At 34.1% G+C, this 14,707-nt stretch overlaps 1 protein-coding gene across 1 annotated transcript in view; it reads right to left on the reverse strand.

The window, feature by feature from the left end:
- Positions 1 to 2,162: 2,162 nt before the first annotated feature.
- The window catches only part of LOC100809655 (kinesin-like protein KIN-12D), an 18,718-nt gene continuing 6,173 nt past the window's right edge, over positions 2,163 to 14,707 (reverse strand). Inside the window, exons 17-39 of the mRNA XM_041006730.1 lie at positions 12,712 to 12,947; positions 12,563 to 12,632; positions 12,411 to 12,473; positions 12,087 to 12,131; positions 11,924 to 12,003; positions 11,767 to 11,815; positions 9,827 to 11,503; positions 9,270 to 9,713; positions 6,798 to 8,951; positions 6,168 to 6,275; positions 5,961 to 6,082; positions 5,740 to 5,827; positions 5,573 to 5,647; positions 5,166 to 5,423; positions 4,981 to 5,079; positions 4,629 to 4,703; positions 4,493 to 4,545; positions 4,247 to 4,358; positions 4,036 to 4,146; positions 3,540 to 3,710; positions 3,383 to 3,448; positions 3,152 to 3,271; positions 2,163 to 2,446 (exon numbers count right to left, since the gene is read on the reverse strand). Of these exons, the coding sequence (XP_040862664.1) occupies positions 2,309 to 2,446; positions 3,152 to 3,271; positions 3,383 to 3,448; positions 3,540 to 3,710; positions 4,036 to 4,146; positions 4,247 to 4,358; positions 4,493 to 4,545; positions 4,629 to 4,703; positions 4,981 to 5,079; positions 5,166 to 5,423; positions 5,573 to 5,647; positions 5,740 to 5,827; positions 5,961 to 6,082; positions 6,168 to 6,275; positions 6,798 to 8,951; positions 9,270 to 9,713; positions 9,827 to 11,503; positions 11,767 to 11,815; positions 11,924 to 12,003; positions 12,087 to 12,131; positions 12,411 to 12,473; positions 12,563 to 12,632; positions 12,712 to 12,947 (6,414 nt within the window). The 3' untranslated portion in view covers positions 2,163 to 2,308. The remainder of the gene's footprint in view (positions 2,447 to 3,151; positions 3,272 to 3,382; positions 3,449 to 3,539; positions 3,711 to 4,035; positions 4,147 to 4,246; positions 4,359 to 4,492; positions 4,546 to 4,628; positions 4,704 to 4,980; positions 5,080 to 5,165; positions 5,424 to 5,572; positions 5,648 to 5,739; positions 5,828 to 5,960; positions 6,083 to 6,167; positions 6,276 to 6,797; positions 8,952 to 9,269; positions 9,714 to 9,826; positions 11,504 to 11,766; positions 11,816 to 11,923; positions 12,004 to 12,086; positions 12,132 to 12,410; positions 12,474 to 12,562; positions 12,633 to 12,711; positions 12,948 to 14,707) is intronic.

Genomic DNA, 14,707 nt, shown 5'->3' on the forward strand with positions numbered 1-14,707 from the left:
GCAAAAAACGAAATAAAAACTTTTTTTTCAAAAAAAATAACTCCTTATGTCAATAGATGTAGATAATTATCGGTTTAAAAAAAGATATAAATAATTCGATATAATGATTCCTAAATTCATAATTTTTTTTTTATAGAAACTGGATCACATTAACTCATTGATAAAAGTCTGGACAATACAAGTAGGAACATAATGATAAACTTTGAATCTAGCATGAAATATTGCCCCCCTTGCAATAGAGTGGACAACATCATTTGATTGCCTCATAATAAAATGTATCCTAATGTTTGGATTCTGCACAAGTAACTTTCTACATTCAGAAATAATGGACCATATCTTTGTACTATCTATAGCAGTATTATTTACCTTATCTACAATAACCTTGCAGTCCATCTCCAAAATGACACGAGTTAAGCCAAAATCAATCAACCATTTAATTGATTCCTAAATTTGTATTTGAAAAATTATACATATTGATGTGTCATGCATTGAATATAATTTATGTTTCCTATTAATATTCCTTTTTTTCTTACTGCAACTAACATTCTTTTTTTGAGTGTATTCTTAGCTTTATTTTGTAGTACACTTTTAGCCATATACAAGAATGTGTAATAATCAATGTCATTATTATACTTATTTATAGTGGGTAATCAATTGTATTAATTTACTATTTTAATCCTGTCAATATTTTAAAGAATCCATTATCTTTACCTATCCTTGATCATGACAATGAGAGTTGAAAGGTGTGCTTATTTTAATTTGATTAGTGAATTTGTTTATTTTCTACTGTTAGTACTTAGTAAAGAGTCCTCTTGAAGAGCTTACCAAACATCATTTTCCTAATTCCTAGATGAATTTGGTGTCAATTAATCTGAATAACATTTTGAGAAACAAGATTACAAATTCGAAGTCTACCACTACACTCTCATTAAGACTTCTCTCCCAAATTACCCAAGAGAAAAAAAAATATGGAAAGAAATGTGATTGAAAATGCATAAGGATTGGATAACATGCTGATAAAAAAAAAAGGGATTAGACAACAGTTTTGATGATAAAAAAAATATCTCACAAGGTCAAATTGCTTGGAGTTTAGAATAAAAGATGTTCTTTGTGAGGATATTTGAAGTAGGTAACACTTGGGCTCCATTTATTTTTTATAAATGATTTTCCTAGTTAATAATGTTTAAAGATTGATTTCTTGGTTAACAAGTCTGTAAATCTAGAGAAAAAATAAATATTTTTTAATTGATTTGAAATGATGTTGAAGATGTCTGATACCAACTTTTAAATTTTTTTTTGAAATAATCTATTATTCACTCAAAACAATCCGTTATTTTATTCTAATTTTTTTATATCTTTATGTCCATCCATAATAATGTTATTTGATACAAAAAGAATACTCTCCCTTTCGTTCTTATATATTTCTTATATATAAGATCTAATTACCTAATTTATCAAAATTAAAAAAATAATTAATTTAGCTAATAATAATAAATGTCTTAAATTTATAATTTTTTTCAAAACTATCATTTTGAATAATATTTTTCTCTTTTCTAATTATTTTTCAATATATTTTCTCTCATTTTAATGAAGAAAATAGTCTAAGAATAATTAATACAAGCAATATTATAGATTGGATTTTATAAAAAAAACATTATTTTGGAAAAAACATTATTTTAATCTTGAGTCTTATATATAAAAATGGAAGAAGTATTGAAAGCATTTTTCTTAAACAAGATAATATGCTATATGGAAAAAAAATTGTTCAAAATACTCATTTTTGTAAATAAAAAAATATTTATTTTAATTAATTACTTGTTCATTCAAACATCATGGTTGACTCGTGTTAAATTTAAGTTTTGTAATCTTAACATATTAAAAACTTGTAAATAACTTGTGTGTACATATATGAAGTGAAGGTTCAATTTGCTTAAAATTCTGTATAATTATGAAAATAATATCATAAAATTCAACAATTGAATTGACATTTTATATTCTATAAAAAGTTGTTAAAGAGAATAATTATCCAATACTTAATCAAAAAGTAGATTTTGCTTAACTTATTAAACTTTTAATTTACATTAAATTTAATTAATCTAATTGTTACTTTAAGAGTTTAAATTAAATAAATGAAGTATACATCATCAATTATACTGAATATCTCGCAAAATAATTTCTCTTTAAATAGCTTTCCGAAAATTGTGCATAAAGATTATTTACAACGTAGACTACATACATGTTATTTACAGCTTAATTAAAGAATATAACATGAATGGCTAAACACGACAAAATACAATAGCACGCTTCACTATCGATCAAAACTGGAAAGGAATGGAGCCAGGGAAACCCTTGGTGGAGTTAAACGATTCTCCTCAGATCTCGGGTTCAAAGGAGAAGCTTGTGGCATGAGCTCGGATAATCGAATCTTTTCCTTAATAATTTTATTCTGTGTAAAAGTGAGCAAAATGTTCTTTAGCATTTGATGTAGAAGGCTTCGTAAACAAATTACTCTACTTTGAACTTAGAAATGAAAAGAAGATGAAAAATTAGTTTATGCATAAGTTAAAAATTAGCTTCTGGAAAAGCTAGAATGAAAGAGTTTCTACAGATTAATTTATGCATAAAGTAATTTTATGCCTATGGAGAAACTGATGCAAACCCACGGGCACCACACACAATATAACAATGGAAAACAGAGAAAAACAAATAGAGAAGAATAGAGCAATATAGCAGTGAGTGATTATTGATAATAGAAAAGAAACAATGCAGTAGGGGGTAACACCTACTACACTACACCCAGAGCTGTGCTCAGTATTCAGAGAATAGATAATTCTCTGACCTCACCAAAATGGTTCACTCACAACAATGATGATACCCTCTCTCTCCTCTAACGACCCTATAACAAACATTCCCACTCACCTCTCAATTTTCCTTCTGTCTCTCTACCACCTCATCACTCACTCCCTTTCTGCCTTCTATTTTTCCTCTCATAAACTTTCCACACCTTGGGCTTAACTCTCTGATCACCCAAGCCCACATCACCTTCTAAGGCCCTATCAGAAACTTATTTTATTTTCTTTCTTATTTCTCCTCCTATAAATACTTGTGAAGAAGATTATCCAAAAAGGCCCTTTATGTATTATGTGCTTACCTTAAACTTCAAATCTTCTTGTTCCATTTCCAGGGTAGTTATCCTATTCTTGAGGTCCTGTAGGGCTTCCTCAGCCATAGAAGGATTTACATCTGATGTTGGTCTTGCTATTCCAGCCACCTGAAAATAAAGCGTATAAATGACGGTTTGTTTAACCAAACTCAGACTTCGTTTATTGCATTGGAGAGGTTGGAACTTGGAAGGCTAAGAACCATAAATCATTGTCCTAACCTTTAGAACATTAGTGGACAATCTCAGTAATTGCTGGGCTAGTTGTACTTTCTCTTCCTCGATCTCCTGTGGCATTATTCACTCATGTATGTAAAATTTACGTCATATTTAGCTACTTCAAAGTACAACACATCACATTACTTCTTTGGTAACTGACCTTCAGCTTTATCATCAGACGTTGTTCCTCATCCAAATTAATGCTTTTTTTTGCGCCAGTAGAAGCACGAAGACGTGCAAGGTCTTCTTTGACACGCGAATGGAAGATGTCTGACTTCCGGAGCTTTGCACTGAGTTCTTCGTTCTGTATCTTTAACTTGTTATTTTCCTCCTGTTGCATAATTCCACGATCAGTTATATATTGAAGATACCTTGCCAATTGTGAGCATTGTTATATCCTCTAATAATTTCTTCTAACTGATATTTTTAATATTTTAGAAATAGAAAAAACATTTAATCATTGTTTACTAAGAAGATTAGTAAAAGATATTTTGGAATTATTATTATTATTTGGATTCAATATTTTTTTTTGCTGATGTATTTGGATTCAATATGTTGACAATAGTTTGAGATCTGGTGCTGCGAAAATAATTTAGGAACTAGGAAGCAAAAACATCTGCTTGAACCTTGAGTAAAGTAAAATGCTGACATATTACCTTAATTTTAGCATGGTGATGAATACGCTGCTGAAGGTTTTGCTGACCAGACAACTTTTTAATTTCTTCCTCCAGTTCCACTACTTTATTCTTCTTACTTGCATTTTCAATCTGCACAAAATGAGGACAGCAAGGCCCGCAAATTAGAAATGGAAGAAAAATAAAAGAACCTAACAAAAAAGAGTGAGAGAACAGAAGTTTAATCATCTACCTTCAGCATTTCATTTTCTGTTTTTAGTAACTGATCTCGCTGCCGAAGGTTTTCCAATGCAATTTGGACAGCTACCAACTCTGATTGTTTCCTATCCATTTCTTGTAGCCATCTAACAGATTTGGATTCAGAATCATAAGAATTGTGTGTATAGGAAAAAAAAGCTAATAACCTCCCTGTTTAGCATCTGACATTTGATTCTCAAACCCCACCCCACCTCTCAAAATAAATCTGAAATTTAATTACCCTTGTCTCTCTTCAATGAATTCATTCAGCTGCTTCTTTAGCTTAATAACCTCCTGTTCCAGAAATGAACAAGCAATTCAGCTTAACTTAAGCTCCAGCATAATAACAGTGCTATCTAGTCCAAAGTTTAGATTACCTTGTCTTGAGACTCCAGAGTAAGAAATTTAACTTTCTCTGTAATCTTCTCCGCTTGTTCATCATCAATTAGTGACTGCATTAAGGAAATTTAATTAAAGATGAGCATCAGTGTGCGACTAGAACTCTAAATACTCTTTTGTTAAAAAAAAAATTTTTTACTTCCATTTTTATCTCTTCCTTTGTTTATGGGAATGATTCTCCCGTGTCTACCATATTTTAATTTCAAGTGCATAATTTCCTTTCAGAATAATGATAACATGAAAGTTTAATTTTTGTCCATGTATACCATACATGAAATATGAAAACAAAAAGACATTGCGAAAGAAATCGCTAAAAGTAGACTAGTTTACCGCATAAGAGGTCATATCCAACTTCACTCCAAGTAAGTCTCGAATTACATCATGTGTCATGCTCTCAGCAGATGCTAATTTGGCATTCAGTGCAAATATCTGGACAACAAAAAGGAAGGAACAAATTGAGGCCCATAAAAGCAAAACCAACCACTGTAGAATATTCAATTTAAGAGAAAATCAACCTCTCTCTGTCGACATGCTGCCTGGGCTTCTAGTTCTTCAATGCGCAGTCTTGCAGCAGACAGCTCTTCAACCTTCTCATATTTTACCTGTTGTGCCAAGCCCAACCCAATGCATTTGAAAGGAGAACTAGAACCTCGAGACTTGGTGGCATTCTTCTCAGACTTGTTTGACAATGCATTGTGGGAATTAGCACTGGTGGAATGACTAGAAAGGCCCTCCGGTTTGACTTGCTCAGCCATGGCTTCCAATGCTTTGAACTGATTTAAAATAACGAGATACTTAATAATAATAGAACTATAAATAGCCTGTAAAGAAACTACGAGCATAGTTGGTACTGCTGAACTATATATAAATTATAACTAATAGCAACCAAGATCATTTTATTTTATTCCACACAGTTACTAACTTTCTGCTTGTACTCCATGGCCTGTGCTTCAGCATGCAAATTTAGCTCTGAAATATGAGCTTTTATTTGTCGAATCTGTCAGACAGCCAACAAAAAAGATGAATCTTTATCTGTTACGAGAAACTTCAATCCAAGAGACATGATTAGTAATGTTTTAAAAATCCTACCTCTGCATCCTTTCCTGCTAACTCCCTCTTAAGAACCTGTATGTGATTTAGGGCTTCATTGAGGCTTTTCTCTTTTTCATCCAAAAATCTACAGGAATTGAAATAGAAACAGAAAAATATTTTATATTTATAGATTAGCATGGTAGATCTGCATATGCCTACGATAAAGAAGCCATATATACACAAAAAAAGGCATATAGTTGGGAATAAATGTCCAAAACCTTCTCATGTCACCATCGACATTTCTGACATTTTGCATCTGATCTTTTAATGCATGTAGCTCCAACTCTAGATCTTCTCGTTGTAGCCTCTGTCGTTCTGCTTCTCCTTTAAGGATGTCAACCTGAACAAAATAATTAAGGAAGTGTTATACCTATGAAGATAGACAAGCGTCTTGTCAAATATCACCATAAAAAAAGACAACTCACTTGGTTTTCTAGTACATTTACAGTACTTTCCAGCTCTTCAACTGATCTCGCTAGAAGTTTCACCTCTTCTTCCCTGTCTTCAGCATAAATTTTTCTCGATTCTGCCACCTGTAATTATGTAATAGATATCAGACAGGAACAAGGAAGAAAACAATCATCCAGCTAGTTCACCATTCTTTTCCTTTGGCTTCTTGAATGAAAATAAATGAAATTCTTTTTCAAAGATCAAACTTTTAATGATAGGTTATCAAAATCATAATTGTACTATATATTTTGCTTCCCTTGGCACATGAATCTCTCTATAGAATTCTGATTCCCACAGTTTAACTAAATTGTATAGATGCCAGAGTTGAGAAATGTGCAAAATTTTGTATCTCTACAAAAACTGTACAAAGTTCAAATCCCAAATTGATATGGCTTTCTATGTTACTTGGCATTAAAATAAATATATATATATATATATATATATATATTGACAAGTTAGAACTGTTGAAGTCTTGAAGATACAACTCCTTGTGTCTTATGTTGAAGATACTAGATAACAAAGTTCTTCATGTTGAGTCATGGATTATTCAATAATAATGTCATGGAAGGAAAACATGATACATTTTTAATAGATAAAAGCATTACCTTCTGAGCTTCTTGAACAATTGCTTCATTAGCTTCAGCTTGTGCTTCAGCTTTTTCAAGCCTGTTTTTGAGGCAAATTACTTGACCCTGAAGCTGATCCCTCTCATTAGTGACATCATCCAGATCACTACTCAGATTTTTAAATGAATCATTCATTTGGCTAAAAACACTGTTCATTTCCAGGATTTCATCTTCTAAGCTCTCTGTTATCTTCATTCTTTCTGTTAGCTCATTGTCAGCCAGTTTTCTCGCTGTCAAGGCGCCTTCAATATGAGTTCTAAGTTCTTGATTTTCACTGACTTGCAACACTAGAGCCTCACGTTCTTTTGAGAGATCCAACTCAAGAGCTCTAATTATGTCTGATTTGTCCTGCAACTGAGCTTCAAGCAATTGACAGTTTGCAACAACATCAGCAAGTTCACCTGATTTAACAGCTAGCTCCACTTCTAATGCCTCCATTGTAGCCACAATTTTTTCAACTTCATCTTTTTGGTCTTTATTGTTTGAGGCAGATTCCTGTAGTAAGCTCAGATCATACAACAGTCCTTTTACTACATCATCCTTTCTGGATAACTCAACCTCCAGTAAGTTCTGCATTCTGGTTAAGTCCGAATCCTTTAGGTTCAGCTCATTCTTTAGTCTGCAAGATGAATTTTCCAACATATAGTTTACTTTCTTTAACTCTGTGTTTTGATGTTCAAGAAAATAAACCTGTTGGAAAGAAAATTCAGAAGCCACATCCTTCCCAATGACATCACCAATTACTTTATCATAATCAGCTTCTAGATCAAGAATCCTATCCAGCAGTCTTTTCTTTGCCTTGTTAGCTTCAACAAGTTCACCCTTCAATGCATGATTAGAACAAGTAACATCCTTTAGAAACTCAATATTTTGTTCAAGGACCTTGTTTACTTCACCCATCTCTGTAATCCTTAAGACATTCCGGTTTAATTCTGTTACTAGGTCCTTCCTTTCCACTTTTCCCTGCTGAACTTCTCTTTCTAATAGGGAAACTTCAACTTCCTTATCCATCAAAATTTGTTTTGCAAACTCAGTTTCTACTTGGGAAAAGATTGTTTCTTTCTTCAGTTGCTCAATTAATATGGAGTACTTGACAAAATGCTCCTCCATATTAGCTATATTACATGACATATTTTTCAATTCAGATGCATGGATAAGTGATTCAAAGTCTTTGGCATACCAATCTGCCATAAAAAATTCGGCCTCACATTCAATGGCCACTACTTTCTGTTTCAGTAGTTTCTCTTGATCTAAAAGGGATGTCACAATATCTGTATTACTCACATCCAATTCCCTCATCAGTTTAGCAAGTTGGGATCCCATTTCATTCGACCTTTGCAGCATCATCTCCTCCTGAAGTTGTAGGTCTGATATGCTTTTAGCAAAATTATTTAGCTTGATGGTGATTTCTCCAGCTTCAACTTCTTTCTTATTAATACGATCAAAACTGTTCTTGATGTCAGCCAGCAGTTTCCCTTTCAAGATTCTGCACATATCAAGCTCTTGCTTTGTCCTATAATTATGTTCCTTCAAATCACTTATGACAGAGTTCGATTCACACAAGCCGTGTGAAAGCAAACCATTTTCTGCATGCATCCCTGTTACTGTTTCCAGTAAAATACCCATGTGACAGAGATGTAGCACAGACATAGCACAATCTTTAAAAACTATCTCAGACCATATCTTCTCAAGCCATGGCTGTATCAATTTAGTGGAATATAAACATTGAGACTTCAAGCACTCTAAATCACAAGCTAAAGACTTGAAATTTTCTGCCATCGTCAATTGGACGTCTTTAATGACATCATCCAACGTAACAATTAGATCCCTTGTTTCTACTAGACTTGATTCAACAAGGTTCTCTATCTCCTGATGCTTCAAATCAACAACAGTTTGTAAGCTTTCAATATTGCTGACTAATGTACCCTTCTCATTGAGTAAAGTCATTTCTCTGTCTTTCAGTCTTTCTATATCTATCTTCATTGACTCATTAGCTATCACCAATCCATTGATCATAATATCTGCTTCTCTCATTGTATCTTGTGCTTCTTCAAATTTAGCAAGAATACAAGATGCCTCTTGGGCTTTCTGAGCTTGAATGATCTTTGCCTCTCCAACTTCAAGTTCAAGTGTCTGCAAAGAAAAAAGCATTGCCTTAGCATTATTCAGTCAGCAAGTGTCTATCAGCATGTCTTAACACTATTGTTATAAATGAATTGTGCCTAATTCAACCCCCAAAAGTATTCTAGCCATATTCCTAGAAGCATTGTCTTAACACTATTCAGTCAACAAGTGTCTATCAGCATCAATGGGGAATGGGGAAAGTTAATGACAACATAAAAAAACAAGTAAATGCACAATCAACACTAAGAATGACATAAAGCAAACACAAATTTCTTATTTTAGAGAATGGAATAGAGGAAAAATGAAAACAGAGGTTCAACGATGTACCTCTTTCCTTTGGTACCAATGGGAGCTGGCTTCTTTCAGAGGTTTCTCCAGGCCTCTAAGTTTGTGACTGAGTACATCAATCTTGACTTTAGATTTCTCCTCAAAGTGATACATAGCTTCTTGCAGGAAAAGTATCTGATTTGTGAGGCACTCTATGCTTTGCCGACTCTTCTTTTCAGACACGGACATCTCTTTTTTTTCTTCATGTAATCTGGCCATCTCATATTGCACTTCTTTTAAGCTTTCAAGAGCACATTCGATTTCTTTTCTCAAAAGCCTAATAGTAGCATCTCTTTCAAGCACATTCTTGCCAACTTTTCTTGATTTCAGGTCTTTCGTATCATATCCACTTTTGACCAACTGTAAGTCAGTCAGGTCAACTATATGTTCTTCAACAGAAAGCGGATCTGAATCACTGTTTTGATGTGTTTCCGAACTTGTATGCTACAATGTCAAAATAGCAAATACTGAATAAAAACAATTCACAGACCACTGGCATAAATCAAATAAATGTGACATTACCTAAAGTAATCTATCAGAAAGCAGCATTAGCTTACCCTTTGTTCACCAATATCATCATAGTCTGATGTGCATGCATCCAATGAATTTCTATTATCAAGACTTCCTGGATGGTCTGCAAAAGAGGCCATGCATGATCTGATTGAAGAGACACCATCTTGTAATGTCACTAGCTGCTCCCTTGTCTTTGAAATGGCATTCTTTTCAATATCTTCAAGCTTTTGTTCCAAAGCACGAGAATGCTCTTGCTCCTCAGACAGCTTCTGCCATAAATCATTACATCTTTCCTGCAACTCTGTTATCTGTCTCTCTGCTTGAACAAATGAAGTGGATTGGTCACTGAGAAGGACATCCTTCCTATTATTAGTTTCTGCTAATTCACTAAGCAGAATATCCTTATGCTTTAGATCATCCAGGTAACCAAGATTCACTTCTGACAATCTATTCACAACTACAAAAGCCACTGTTGAACAATTTGATGCTTTTCTGATATGATCTTCTGCCATTACCAAATGCTCCTTCAGTTGTGCCACAGTAGATGTTTTTTCACTCAATTGTGAGGTCAATAGGAGAATTTCTTTTTCATTTTCAGCACACTCCTTCTGGTGGGATTCAGTAATGACTAACGCTGCACTTCTTAAGGACTTCAGCATACACTCCATATCACTTCTTTTATTGCTTGCATCTTCCAAACATCTTCTAAGTTCATCAATTAATAATTCATTCTCAGAAATTTTTCTAACTATCATGCCAACTTGTTCAGAAATCCAGATCCTTTTCTGTGGAAATGAATTCCTTATATTCCCAAGTTCTTCAGAGGCATCAACTATTGCCTCACATCCATCAAGAAGAACCTCTTCAATCTCAGAGGTTAACAGTTCCCATTCTTCTGCCAGTGATGTGAGTTCTATATCTTTTTGGCCAAGCTCCTCCTTTAAACTTCTATTATCATCAATAGTAGTAAGCATTTTTTTCTGCAACTCCTTCAATTCAGTTTCCAGATGCAGCATACTCTCTTCCATTTCTGTTTCCTTCAAATGACTATCATTTACTTGATGCTGGAGCTGGGCAAGTTCTTCTTGCATACAGACAATTACCTCAACAGTTTCAGCCTCGGCCTGCCGACGGATTTCATCCCTCTCTTCCTCATTGGATATCTGGAATGCATGATCACTTTGGTACGACATGTTCAGTTGCTTCGCTTTTTCAAGAGAATCATGCATCCTTCTGAGTTTTACCTGTAAGGGGGACTTGTTTTCAAACTCTGGATTATTTGAAAGCAAATTATCTCTGAACTCTTTAGATGCAAGTTGGTTCTTCAAGGTCATGATTTCATGCTCTTGTTTCCCCATAAGCTCCATAAAATGGCTGTTCTTGTTCCTCATCTCTTCTATCTCTTTGATAGATAATATTTGCTGCAATTCTAAGGCTTCAATGACAGATTTTGCCTCTCCAAGCTCGTCCTTTGCATCTTCTAATTGTTTGCTTGTTTGCTCAAGCTTGTCTTTTGCCATCATAAAATCCTTATTTAAGCATATTTTTTGCTCTTCCAATATGCCACGGAAAGACCTCTCTTCCTTCAGAATGACATTTATTATATCTAATTCCAACTGCAGATTTAAAATATCATCTGTGTGTTGTGACAGATGAGTTTCATGCTTGACCCCCATCCTTGGAACTGCCTGAGCTTCAATAAATGGTCCTTTGGTAGAAACCTGAAAACATTAACGGAAAAAAATAAATATTATTTCACATGACACAGAACTATCATACATAATAAGGGGTAAAGAAACAATAAATTTGAAGATAAAGACCATAATGTGTATGAAATAAGGTCCAACTCCAAAAGAATTCACATGATTGAGTTCATCATAAGCCTTTCCACACAAACACCATTCACATGCTCCTCCTCCTATTTATTTGTACAATATAGTAAAGGACAAAATGTACAGATGTTAAACCAGAATAACAAGACTACCTTTGTACTATTTGTGCTGCTTAACATTGAGTGAAGAGAGTCTACTTCCCTGTATAAATATGCAATAAAAACATTAGAATTTTTACAGCCAAAATTTGGAGCTCCAATCTGCTTGCATACAACCAAATGGACTTCAAAAGGAGTACAAAAATAATACCTATTGAGTTTTGCATTCTCCTCTAAGCAATAATTTAAATTGCGCCTGCATTCCTGTAACTCATCGAGGGTGTTTCTTAGCTGCAATCCATGAACAGAAGCAGTCACACATCACTATTTTGAGAGGGGAAAAAAAAGGTTAAATTATTATGAAGGAATAAAACCTCTAGATCAACAAGGTTATTTTCTTTATTGCAGCACTGAGCTTTCTGCACCAGTAGTAAATGGAAACTGTTAGAAATATATTGGATTTGAACGTAAGCATGAAAGTTGATTACTGCTTCAATTAAGGGGCTATTTAAGCAGTTGATTAAAGATTACTATTCTAACAATGACTGAATTTCATACCATACTTGTACAAATATATCCCTCTGTAAGTCTGGTTTTGAAACACAATTTCAGCATACATTTTGTTTTAACAGGCAAAAGGGAATGAAATGTTCAATGGAATGGAAATCATAAACTGCTTCAAGTAATTATAGACTAACCTGAGGTTGAATATCATGATTTGAATTACCCTGCATGGAGTTTCTTCCATGATATTGAAGCAACTACAGAACGAAGGTAAATCATAGAATCTTAAAAAACAAGGAATCTAAAAGGGAAATTATTTCTGTATTAATTCTAGAAACACAAGTACCTGATCCCTCAAAGAAGACACTTCAGTCAATAAAATCTCTCTCTCCCCTTCTTCATAAAACTCTTGATATCTGTGCAAGTAATTGTAAGGAACTGCAAAAAAGAGATAATATTTCATAGTCACCGTCTTGGTAACAAACGATATATCACCTTCTAAGTTGGTCTAGAAGCCTGATATTCTCTACAGCAAACCGAGTGACTTCAGGATTTCGGTCAAGTCTGCTCTGAAGTATTTGAATCTCATCAGAAAGTGCTTTATTCTCTTCCTGCAAAAATGTGTCCGTAGGAATCGAACCAGCAAGTTGGGACTCCAATCTATGAATTTTGTCTTCGCGAAACCTAAGCATCATTTTGCAACTCCTAGTGTCCTCCTCTCTTTGACGAACCTGAGTGACAGCAAATTTATGGATAAAGAGTGAAGAGAGTTGAAATATAAAACTCCAATAGCAAGAAGAGCTCATAAGAGAAATACCAAACGATTTAATTGTTCAATTTCAGCTTCTAGTTGCTTAATAGAAATTTCTGCCATTTGTTCCCTTCTCAAAGCACCCGCAAGAGTTGTCTCCAATGAATGCAACTGAGACACAAATGATTTGAATATATAAATATTTGAAGGAAAAAAACTATATGGTCACTTCATGGAGATGCTAACAATTATATAAGTTGCTTTTAGGAGACTAGTGGTAGATTATGTTAGTTTAGCCACAAGCAGACCAGTGCACAAGAATTCACCATCATGGGATATGGGGAGGGCCAAATTTACATTGCATCGCTATAAGAGAGGTTTTCTTCCACAGCTAAAACTTGGAACAAATCAAAAGGCATTGCATTACCATTCCACTAAGGCTTACCCTCCCATAGAAACTAAAAGCATAATCACAACTTCTTATTTTACTTAGGACAGTGATCTCTTATAAAACAAATGAATAATTACAAAGGAGAAGTCCTTAATTCAATATATCTTGAAGCAACAAGGCATGAAAACAATAGAAACATTGGTTCATCCTTCATACATAAATTGTCATTACACGGGCCTTCATTAACATAGCCAAGCCTACCCATGTATACCTGTTTGTGGGACATTCTGATGCCCTTGGATTCATAATCCGGCATGTTATCTTCATGTTGGTCAACCATGTCAGTTGCATTTTCTAGGCAACAGTCTTCTAGTTCTAGTGATTGTTTTATATCTCTGATCGATGACAAAGAAAATGACAAAGACCTAGAGACATTCTGACGTCGTTTGAGGATAGAAAGCTCTTCCTGGCCCAAAAATTTATCATTTTAGTTAAATTAGCAACTCACATAAAACTTATACTACAAGAAATAACTGATACCACCTTCAAAAGTCGAATTTGATGTTGTAAAGCAATTACATCCCCAGTAGAATCTTCGTTCACCACAGCCTACAAGAACAATATATGGAATGTATAGTGATAGGTTGATGAGATTCATTCCTTTGAAAGAAATTCAGACTGATCATAGAATGACACTCACATTATTTTGAATAAGTTTTGCTCTCTGAGCAAATTTAAGTGTATTCAATGTTTCAGCAGCGCAGCTGCAAAAGTGAAACGGGTAAAGCTCCATCAAGCTTCTATGGTAACCTGAAAAGTTTCGATAAAGGAAATATAGTTCCAGATAAATAAACAAACCAGATAGAAGGGCTGACATTGGCAATGATCATTGTTTTCGAGTTTCCGCCAAGAGAGTCCTGCATTTTATGCCAAATAGTGATGAACAAAAGAACCCTGAGACTAAAGAGTCAAACTAAACCAGCATATAAATCAACCTGAAGAAGAAAAGTTAGTCTAGAGTCTCTGTAAGGGATATGCCTCTGCTTCCCATTTGCCACATCCACTAGTATCATAATAACATGACTGCAAGAATGATTAGAGAATACTAGTTACTCAATGAGAAAGCAGAAATAAGACAATTCAAAATCTTAATGTATTAAGCTAAAATGTAAATACCCCAAGGTAGATAATGATTTATTGATGTTAGCTGCTTCTTTTAAACGCTCCCCCTCAGCACCAGAAGTCTTCTGTCTGTTAGATATATGATAATGATAATGATAACTTGGTTAATACATGCATATACATATCTCAATTTCCCAGCTACACTTAGTTCAATCAACTCTAGAAGC

The sequence above is a fragment of the Glycine max genome, chromosome 2, assembly GCF_000004515.6.
Source record: "Glycine max cultivar Williams 82 chromosome 2, Glycine_max_v4.0, whole genome shotgun sequence".
In the NCBI taxonomy this organism is placed as follows: Eukaryota; Viridiplantae; Streptophyta; class Magnoliopsida; order Fabales; family Fabaceae; genus Glycine; species Glycine max.